The sequence below is a fragment of the Bison bison genome, unplaced genomic scaffold (genome assembly GCF_000754665.1).
Source record: "Bison bison bison isolate TAMUID 2011002044 unplaced genomic scaffold, Bison_UMD1.0 scf7180017864077, whole genome shotgun sequence".
NCBI classification, from domain to species: Eukaryota; Metazoa; Chordata; class Mammalia; order Artiodactyla; family Bovidae; genus Bison; species Bison bison.
In genome coordinates this window covers 2710771-2722303 of record NW_011494649.1, presented here as the reverse complement: position 1 = coordinate 2722303, position 11533 = coordinate 2710771, and the positions used below count along the sequence as shown (strand labels likewise).

General features: G+C 35.4%; 1 protein-coding gene across 2 annotated transcripts in view; it reads right to left on the bottom strand.

Annotated features, from left to right (window-relative positions):
- Window positions 1–692: 692 nt before the first annotated feature.
- The window catches only part of SCAF11 (SR-related CTD-associated factor 11), an 86182-nt gene continuing 75341 nt past the window's right edge, over window positions 693–11533 (bottom strand). The window contains exons 11-16 of one of the 2 annotated variants that reach the window (XM_010837535.1): window positions 9838–9944; window positions 6488–9181; window positions 5439–5782; window positions 4228–4446; window positions 3760–3879; window positions 693–3491 (exon numbers count right to left, since the gene is read on the bottom strand). In XM_010837535.1, the coding sequence (XP_010835837.1) occupies window positions 3345–3491; window positions 3760–3879; window positions 4228–4446; window positions 5439–5782; window positions 6488–9181; window positions 9838–9944 (3631 nt within the window). In that variant the 3' untranslated portion in view covers window positions 693–3344. The remainder of the gene's footprint in view (window positions 3492–3759; window positions 3880–4227; window positions 4447–5438; window positions 5783–6487; window positions 9182–9837; window positions 9945–11533) is intronic. The other variant, XM_010837536.1, reaches the window with a different exon arrangement.

Sequence of the window (11533 nt, the reverse complement as noted above, 5' to 3'; positions counted from 1 at the left end):
AACAATGGATTTTAAACTAAATGTAACTTAAGAAATTATACTTTGTGTATATAATTACATCTTAAATTTTTTTACAGGAAAATAAAAACTCTTTTAGGAATCAATCCACAGAAAATAATCTGAAATGGATATGATCTGTGTATAAGGAGGCTTACATCATTTATATTAGTACAACTTATATCTTACTAATTTTTAAACAGCTTAGTACCCAATATTGGAGGACTGGTTCCAGTAATGGTGTATCTGTGTAAGTGATACTATATGGCTATTAAACACCACACTGCACAATAATTATTAAAATGGAAAATTCTCAATTCATCAAGTGAAAAGGATGTTATAACACAGTTATGTGCAATTTGATCAGTGTTAATAGTTGTTACCTTTAAATGGTAGGATTAGGGACTATTTTTCTTTTCCCCTCTTTAGACTGCTTTTTAATTTAGTAAAAGCATTTCTAATTTCCTACAATGATTATGTAATTACAAAAAATGCTGTTATAATACATGCTTATAGCTAACTTCAAGCTTTCTTTACAACCTGGACATTTATGTACCTATAATGCTAGTCCAGCTACTTTGGTAGTCCAGCTACTTTGGTACAAATCCAAGAAATACTGCAACCCGTCTGAAAAGTTAAAATGAGGTGAAAGCCATCATTTCCCAGGAATCTTAATAAAACGTTAAAGACACTACTGTGTTTATCAAAAGAATTTATTAGAAAATATTACATACTACATATCTGTTTAAAGAGTATTGTTTCAGTAGACAGCACTCCATCCTCATACTACAATGTCTCATGGACCATGGAGCAACCACTGTGCTTCTGAAGCTGCATCTTTTGGGTGAACATTTAGGTAGTACATACCGTGGCCATTCAAAAGAAGATAATGGAAAAACTGTCATTACCAGAGGGAAAAACAATCCAAATTTTTGGAATGTTAAAAGAACAAGTAGCTAATTTTAGTCTCAAAATTCTAGGCATCAGTATCGCCTAAACATCAGTCAATGTGACTAGTAAGTTAGAGGGACCAAGGTTCCAAAGATCAAGTTAATACTGAATCTTCATATATAACAAGAAATCTGCAACCCCACAAAGTGTCTTTACGTTTGTACACATGCAACGTAATGTAAATTTCTGATAAAAGAATGGGGAATGTTAAAAAGCAATGTATTTTTTTTAACATAAAGCATGCACTTTCTAATACATTCTTAAATATTTCAGAGTTGATTCTAGTCCAGTAATATTCTTATTTCAAGTGCAGTCTAACCAGTACCCCAACCAGATACAGAGTACATACCTGTTATTCAAAAAATGTGTATTAAGAATTCAATTAACTCATGGTACTGCTACCAAAGATATGAGACTTTAACTTTTGACCACATCATTTATTTTTTTCAAAACTTTTAAACATGTTTGCACAAGCTAAATGGTATAAAGCAAATTTTAAACTTGTCACCCAACTCCCAAATGTCACTGAAAGAAGACGTAGGAAAAATATGTTGTGTGATTAATCAACTTAGGCAATTTGCTACAAAATTTTCTAAGTGTGAACTAGCTTTAATCCAAAATCGGAAGTTCACAGAGCTGTTTTTTAGAAACAAATGTTCTAAAACTTTATAGAGTCCAAAACCAAAACAAATGAGGAGGTGTGTGTTGATAATTGAAACACTGTCTTAATATTTTATTAGAAGAAATATACTTCTAAAACTCTTGCCCTATCATAATCTTAACATAAACTTTAATTAAAAATATATATAAATCAGTAGAATACCATATTACAAACGCCCAGAAATGCACAATAAAGATCAGAAACTGCTTGGAAATATTTCTAACACTTTTTGGGATTATACTCATAATCATATAAAGATTATGAAGTAGTACAATCAGTACTGGGGCCAACATTTCAAAACTCGCCTATCAAAGCTAGCACCAGGAAAGTATCATACACATACAGCTGAGAAAACAGAAGAGCTTTACCTCAGAAAAGCACAGTCCTGGAGTATTGCTTTCGCTATTTAGCTAGCATAAGGGTCAGCCTGTCTCACTGAGGCATATATCTATCTTTGCGCCATTAACATCTGATCCAAAGTGCTTTCCAGTTATTTGGTATCTATTGACAATTGTTACTGGAATCAAACAGTTTATCGTGGAGTTAATCCATTTTTTCTTCCAAGATGCCAAATAAAATAATAAGGTAGAACATTTTAAATTTACTTTTAATAAAAATTAACATATTCTAGTACTTAAAAAAAAAAACACCTCAATCTCTAGCCCCTGAAAGCCTTACCAACACTCCATTATTTAATTCCTCTCCTTTTTCCAAAACACAGGTTTTAATGTCTAGAATTTTGTAACATGGTTACCAAATTAACACTTTATTCACTGTAAAGCATCTGGAGATTTCCCAAGTGTAAGAAGAATTTCATTAGTGATTAACAGATGAGCAACAACGTGGAAGCCCCTGAAGCGAATATCATGATTTTGCCTTAGACCCAAGCAAGGGGGTCACGACTTAAAAGCAATTCTCCAGTTGGCACAAACAGTTTACCATTTCTGATAAGCAGAAGATATTATGGAAGAACATAATTTTTACAAAGTCAACACTTTTTCCAAACAGGTCTTCTAAATTCAACAGAGCTGAGACTGCCAAAGCTGTAAATCTAGCAAATCAAACTGCTTCATCTCAACTGGGGAAAAGAAGGCACAAAAGAAAAACAAGCAGCGTTAACGTTCATTTGGTGACACAATAGTTGGACAGTGTTCTAAAGTTTTGAACACTGAATTTTACTTGTGATAGTATCTTCTACCTAAGCAATTTATTCAGATGTGTGCTTTAAAAATACATATTAAGAACCCTGCAATTGGTATGTTCTGTTATTAGAAATATTCTTCATGATAATACATTATTTATCTTTCTATAATTAGAGAGAAAAATCATAAGACCATCTTTTATTTTTAGCCTGACAGAATAAATGTATTATATATATCTCTTCCAAAACCAGTGCACTCTGAAGTTTCTAATTTATGCACTCCATTGTTCAAAAACCTGTACATCTTCCAGTATCCACAGTATAACACAGTCCTAGTAAAAATGCATATTCCTTTAAACCCTCTACTTTCCCTTGAATTTTATTTGGGGGCAGGGGGATAGAGAGGAGGAAAAGATATAGGTATTGTGGTGCAGAACTATATTTATTTAGAACAAAACATTATATCCTACATTAAAAAAGATAATTTTATCAAAACCAAATTTCAATCACAGTTATGTATGATTTTTGTTAAAGGTACATGTTGAAATTGCACTTTGCAGATATCTCGCCAGTGTCCTTTCTAATGCTCCCATTTCAGCACATGTTTTTATCAGCAGACATAGGTTCTTCCAGAGTTTTCTTTTGGCTTCCCTTCCGTGAATATTTGTATTTGTCTACATAGGCTTTAACCAGATTTGCCACTTTAGTAGAATTTACTTCTCCACTCTTACTATGACACACCTATAAAAAAGAAGAGGGAATTTTTTTCATATTTAAAGGGATTAAAGGGAAAGTTCTTTGAAAAACAAATACCCCAGAGACATAATCAGACATTTTTACATGTTTCGTATCGCCTAGAAGGTATATATTTCATTTTCTCCAAAGGTAAAAAAGCTGACTAGCAGAAGCCACCTCTTACTATTTTAATTAGATTTAATTGAGCATACCTTTATTAAAATAGGGATGTTCAAAATAATATGTACATAACTCCACTAAAGCTATAACTTACTTTATCTACTGCTTTTCGTACAATCTCTTTATATTCTTCCTTGGTGATATCTTTATTTTGATAAAATGGCTTAATGGCCAATTTTACCTCCTGTGCTGCTTTTTCTTGAATTTGCAGTTTCTGATAAGAGGAAAATGTGTAATTATTATTTGCCCAATCACAAACTTTCAAAAAATTATTTAAAAATATTAAATTGAAAACACTGCACATTTACAAAGAACTGTTCCAATATTAGCATCATAGATATAAAATATTTATTTACTAACACAAATCACACATTTCTAAAAATAAACAAGAAATACAACCAGTAATTCAATGGGCACCAACAAATGTAGACAGAATTCTTTAAATTGGAATCTAAGACTATCAACAGTAAATTCCCTTTACCACTTATACAACAGAAAACTGTTATTTTTTTATCATAATCATATGCAGAATTATGTAGGTTGCTCTCAACTTTGAACTTGCCTTGTCTGTCTTCGAGCTATCTGCGCTGGCTTCCACTGTAACACTTACTTTGCTTTCTGCCAATTTTACAGCAGCATTAGAAGCTTTGCTGTGACTTGATGACGCAGTATTACCAGAACTTGGTCCCTGAACTGTTCCCATATTTCCTGGGGCTGCTGTCGGAGCAGGCAAGACTGGTGTACTCATGTTATTACTTACATGAGAAGCACTAGGAATACCCTGTTTTAAAGAGGTATCATCAGTTAATGAATTATTTGTACTCAATAAAAGACGTTTAGTTACCTATTAGACATTAAAAAAAGAAAAAAATCAAGGCAATTTAATACTTAAGTACTTAGGAGAAATGTCTATTTCAGGTAATTTTTATCTAAAGGACTGTGAAGAAAAATGAGCAACATTCTTAAATAGAATCCCATCATGTCATGATGACTTTTAAAATATATATGTATTTGTAATGTTCTGACAGTACCACTAAAACCAACAAGGAGAAAAGCAGCATTAATGACAGTATCTTTCCTATAAGTATCTTTAAGGTAGGTACCCCACTTTAAAGATAGAAGAAAATAAGACAGTGAAGTCAAATGGCTTGCAGTGAGTTGATAGCAGAAAAAGACATAAGATCCCAAATTCCCACTTTCTGGCTCTTCCAACTGTATCCTGCTGCCAGGAATCTAGAATTTCTGAGATATAGACATGGAACAATAAAGCAACCATTACAAGTTGTTATTCAAATTTACTATATGCCCAAGAGTCACTATTTTCTTTTTTTAGCATGATAAATCCATGAAAATGAAACACATACGGTAATGAACAGTCTGAACAAGACCAGTACAAGCTTTATCACAGTATCCAATCACAAGTTCCCAGCCCCTAAAAGTCCAATAAAATAGGGAAATTTTTTCAAGTGTCCATCACATGATTCTAGTTTGCCTCATACTCCGGTTTTCTTAAACTTACCAAAAAACTTGTTTGGATATCAGCACCAGCATATATGTAGCTTAGATTTGATAACGTATTCATTTTCTTATTTGGGACTGGGAGGTTTGGGGAAGGACAGTGAAAGAGGAGTTGTACAGATTTACCATAAGTCTAATCAAATAAGCCACTGTATATGGATATCCAGCAAGAAGCCCTTGCTCGAGCATCCATCCCTAAGAGCTGAACGTTTACAATGGCGAATGTTGTCTACACTTGAGCGGCTGGAAACATACCTGCAACTGCTTTCCGTCTGGCTGTGAAGCAATGTAGCCGACCTGCTGGGACGGTGGGGGAGGGGGCGGTGGTGGCGGCAGTCCCTGAGATACACCGCCAGGAGCCGCCACCTGCATGAGAGGTACTCCTGTGTGCAGATGCAAGGGCAGCTGAGGATGAATGCTGAACGGACTGCGCTGGATGTTCATCAAAGGAGCAGGAACACCCACTGGGTATGGAAACATGTTCACAGGCTGGTGTGCACTCATGTGCTGCTGCATTGCATTCATCTGTGGCTGCATCATATTCATAGGTAGCTGAGAACCATCACCTTGTTGGTTTGTTTGGTCTTTCAGGTTAGACTCTATCAAAAGAAAAAAGACATGAAAAAAATCATGTTACAAATTTCCTTAGAGAAACAAAGAGCCACTGGTTACTGTAAAACTAAATACCAATTAACCTAAACCTATCCAATACTTAAGTTTAATCCTGTCATTCCTAAATAATGTGGGATGATTTTCTAACTGAAATAAATATTTAACCAAAATTATTTTTAAGAATAACTTTACACAATAACATTGGGCAACACTAGCAAAGAATTAGCAGTTCAAGAAACTTACTAGTAAAATAATCATAAAATTTAATTACTAACTTAGAAGGTTTATCACTTTTTAAAATCTTCAACAGCTCTTTTCTTGTGAAAAGTCAAGTCAAATGTTCTTAAGAAAAGTCAAGGAAGAATAAGTCTTTTTTAGCTGAGTGACTTATTAAACAACAATCAAAAAAATTCAAGTGCACACATATGATATAAATGAAATAGAATTTAAATCCTGCATAGAATTATTTCAAATCCCTCTACTGTAGCAAATTATACATAAAATATTTAGGTCTTTGGCAAGATTGGGGGCAGGCATGGGGTGAAAAAAAATATATTGAAGTGTTTATTACATAAAATGAGGTTCAATTTAACATAATATTATAAACAGAGATCACTTCAATTCATACAAACAAGGTATTAAATTTATAATATCTTTCTTCAAATAAAAGTATTGGTAAATAAACGTGTTACCCTGTTCAGCTGTCTCCTCGTCTTGTCTCATCCATCCAGACTGTGGGCCTGAAGAACTCCTGCCTCGTCTGGAGTAGTAGTTCTGTACATCTGCTGGCAGAGTCTTTCTCACAGCCCAACTCGATGCAGACGTCCACCCTGACCTGTCGGCTGGTGTATCAAAGGAGAACTCTTGCTCACTTTTTCGTTTATAGGGCTGCTGCTCCACAAACTTGAAAGTCTCATTCCCTGAACTGTTTGAATTCCCTGAGAGGGGTTTTCGGTTTTGCCACCTGTTTTCATTTTGATCTGTGTAGGCAAAACCACCTCTGTGGTTACCTCTACCACGGTTACCTCTACCACGGTTAGACATCCAAGCTGAACTAAAGTTTTTATTCCAAGAATTCCCTGAATTCTCATTTCTGTTTTCTTCCCAATGAGAATCTTTTAACTTTTCTGGATTTCTGATCCTCGGATCAGGCCCAGAATTTATTTTTTCTGTTACCCAAGTGGGACAGTCATTTCTATGTTTGTCAGCAGAATTTGAATCATCAGCATCTGTATTAATGTCATTTTTTTCTTTTCTTGTATTTTCATTCTGTTTCTCCGAGTCACTCTTTCTGTATCGATCATTTCCTCGTGGACATCTCCAACCATCGTTTGCCCATCTCTCTTTCCATCGAGGAGAGTAACTGTCCCTGTCATTTCTACCAAATGATGAACCCTTACTTTTTGTTCTAGATCTTGATGGTGACCTTGACCGTGATCTGGATCGAGACCACCTTCTCATTCTCCTTTCTCTATCCCGGTCTCTCCTCGACCCATCTCTATCACTCTCTCTTTCTCTGCTCCGGGACCTGGATTTTTCTCTTGGGGAGGAATCTTTCACTCTGGACTGAGATCTTCTGTTCTCTCTTTTTGGGGAGAGTGACTCAGATCTTTTGCCTTCCTTAGCACTATCTCTTTTTGGAGACCGAGACTGAGATCTCTTCCTTTCTCTTGCACTATCCTTTTTGGGGGACTGAGAACGAGATTTTCTCCGACCTCTAACAGATTCTTTCTTAGGAGACGGTGATCGAGACTTCCTGCTGTCTTTTCCAGTTTCTCTTTTGGGAGATGGAGACTGAGACCGCTTCTTTTCTCGGGCAGTGTCTTTGTTGGGAGACCAAGTTGTAGATGGAGAGTGAAATCTAGATCTTCGCGTACGAGGCTTTTTGGCTTTATCTGTCGCATCCACTGGGTTTTCAGATGGTTGAGATACAGTTTCAAACTTTTCATTTGCAGGATCAGAAGATGACATATTCTTTTGGGAACTGTGCTCCACAGAATTTTCATTTACTTGTTTAGCATCAGCATTTACAGATGGTTCAATTTCAGATTCATTTTGGTCACTGCAAAATGAATCACATTCCATGGGTATCATTTCATTATTGTCCTCACTAAAATGCTTCTGAATCAGTGCAAGATGAGTTTTAGGCAATTCTGTAGATCTGGGATATTCAACCAAAGATTCAGTCTTTTCTTCTAAAGATTTGTCCAATTTGGTGTTAAGATTTTTTTTTAATAAACTATTTTCAGAGTCTTGAATACTACTGAGAGTTTCATTCCCTGAAGTATCACATGTTGCAATTATTTCTGCATCTTCATTTTCAACATGCCCAAGCAAAAGAACCTCTGAACTCTCAATAGATTTTGTGTCCACTGCTTGTATAACTCCACCCTCAGAAGATTCTAATTTGGGACTGTCAATAAGCTGTTCTGTTTTTACTGTAGAATCTCTAGGATCAATAATTTTTACTATAGGACTCTCCATAACTTTTTCTTCATTAACTATTGGCTCTGCATTGTCAGGTAACTCACATAAGTTTGATGCAGATTGGTATACTTCAATTTCAGATCCTGAACATGTAAGAGAATCATTTAGAACATGATCTATACACATATCTGCTTTTATTTCTGATTCTGAAGGTTCAGCTATTGGGTCTTGATTTTCCAATGGATCACTTCCTTTTTTGGAAGTGCTTGCAGAAATCTCACTTTCCAGACATAAAACATTAGCTTCTATACTCGTATTCTCAACTTTTTGAACTTCCTCCTCCCCTCCAAGTAACACAGGAGGATCTTGGGTATCAGACTCAGAATGTAAAGTTTCTACTCTTTCCTCTGTATCATGGGTCTCGGCGCATTCTTCACTCTCTTTTAATGGCTCACTGCAACTTCTTAAGCCATTAGCAGATTCACTTTCTACATTTATCTGCACAGTGTTAATACTTTCTACATCTGATTGGTGTTCTTTCTCTAACTCAGGTGGTATGTCAGGTTCTGCTACTTCTTCATCAACTGAATCACTGGAAGATGATTTTTCAGGGGGAGGCACAGAGCTTCGAAGTTTCTTTTTCAATAAAGGTAGTTTTCTTCCTCTTCTTACAGACTTCCTTTTTGGAGCCTGCCTTGTTTGCTTCTCTGACTCACCGGAAGAGGAAACACTTACAGATGGATTATTGTTATCCGGGGCATCACACCCAGAAACATTTGATACTGGGGACCTCTGAGACTGACTGACTGGTTCAGCTCTTGTGTTACGTGTAGATCTTCTTGTAGGAGTTGCTGCTGCAGGTTTTCGTCTTGATCCTCTGGTGTTTGAGGTACCAGAAGTTTGCTTCTTCTCTTCCCCTTCTTGAGTATGTGCTAATGTATAGCCTTTGCAAGAAGTACCTAACAGTATACAAAAAGGAAAAAATAAATGTATGTTTCATCAAGTGATAAGAATTTGGCTTCAGCTTATTTTAGCATAAAATAGACATCTATAACAGAGTGAAAGCAAAATATACTTGTGAATCAAATTATTAATAAATGCATAGCTACTAACATCTGAGTAATACCAATTTTTGAAAGCTACTGAAATGAGTTATACCAAGATTTGAGTCCATGTGGGCAATTCTCTAGTGAAAAAATCAAAAGAAAATGTTTGGTCTGTTAATTGCCTTTTGCTCTATGAATCACTATTACCTAGGCAAAAGCAGGACACAACAGCTACCCACAAATAGTAAGGACTCGAACTATTTGTTCACAATTCATAGGAAGTATTACTTCTAAAAATCAGTGGTTTGAACACTGACCCCCTAAACAGAAAGGAAACTTCTAATCAGTTCCTCAAAGACATGAAGTTGTAATTTCCTAAAGTAAAAGGATTTTCTAGTTGCAACAATTTTAAAGTCAAGTCACTGTACAAATATTTATAGAAATATCTAGGACTCATTATCTATACCTTATTTTACAGCATTTCTAAGTCATCAACACTTATACTTTTCATGAGATTGAAAGAGGCTTAGTAATTTTTTTTTAACTAGAAAGAAATTAAAAAACTTTACCAAAATTTTCTAAAGATATGGTACTTGTTGGAAGAATAGTTCTTGGCAACACAGAAGAGATGAGAGGAAGGACTTCTATTTCAATATTCCAGGGTATAAAACTAATTCTGAAAATTTAAAACAAAATAAAGACATTTTTGTTTAAATAATAAAACCAGCAATTTAAAAGTACTAATTTTCCAAATAAGCTAGCAATATTAAAATATAGATGCTTAAATTATTTTTTGCCAAATTGCTAAAAATGTAAATTCAAGGTTACTCATACTAACCAAGATGGCTACCACCTGGCTACAAAAAATAAAAATATAAAAAACCTTCTAAAAGCATGCTTTTTTAATAAATTATTAGCAAAGTATTATCAAGGGCAAATTAATATATAGTAGTTGATTCTCATTTAAATAAGTTAATGCAATTATTTTGTCAAGAATTTTAACTTTTTTTCACTACTTTAAAAATACCAATTTGGATAATAAAATGTAGATAAGTAAAATACACAAATGAAATGTACAGATTTTAAGTGCACAGTGTGATGACTTTTGACCAATGTATACATATACCTGTATAACCACTACCCCAAATAAGATATAGAACATTTCCACCATCCCAGAAAGCACATTTCTAACCCTTGTTCCCCATCCTATTTCCAGGCAACCAAAAAGATAATTTACTTGAGTTAATCAGATCAAGTTTTAAAGAAATTAGCAAGGTCAAAGGGGAATCAGTCCATAAATAAATAAAAACATAACAAAAACTGAAAGGAAAGCTCTGTCACTTAAATTTTGAATTTTTTGTTAGATTTATGTTTTTATGGCATGTATCAAGGCCAAAAATATCAAAATACATTTTTAAAAAGGAAAAAAGAACCGCAACTGATTTCTATTGCTATGTTATATGCTAAAATTCCTCAATATGAGGACGATGGCTCTTCAAAGTTCCCAGGATCCCTATGGATGTTCAGTTCCGTGCAGTTCAGTCGCTCAGTCGTGTCCGACTCTTTGCAACCCCATGAATCGCAGCACGCCAGGCCTCCCTGTCCATCACCAACTCCCGGAGTTCACTCAGACTCACGTCCATAGAGTCAGTGATGCCACCCAGCCATCTCATCTGTCGTCCCCTTCTCCTCCTGCCCCTAATCCCTTCCAGAATCAGAGTCCTTTCCAATCAGTCAACTCTTTGCATGAGGTGGCCAAAGTACTGGAGTTTCAGCTTTAGCATCATTCCTTCCAAAGAAATCCCAGGGCTGATCTCCTTCAGAATGGACTGGTTGGATCTCCTTGCAGTCAAAGGGACTCTCAAGAGTCTTCTCCAACACCACAGTTCAAAAGCATCAATTTTTTGGTGCTTAGCTTTCTTCACAGTCCAACTCTCACATCCATACATGACCACTGGAAAAACCATAGCCTTGACTAGACGGACCTTTGTTGGCAAAGTAATGTCTCTGCTTTTCAATATGCTATCTAGGTTGGTCCTAACTTTCCTTCCAAGGAGTAAGTGTCTTTTTACTTTATGGCTGCAGTCACCATCTGCAGTGATTTTGGAGCCCGAAAAAATAAAGTCTGACACTGTTTCCACTGTTTCCCCATCTATTTCCCATGAAGTGATGGGACTGGATGCCATGATCTTCGTTTCCTGAATGTTGAGCTTTAAACCAACTTTTTCACTCTCCTCTTTCACTTTCATCAAGAGGCTTTTTAGT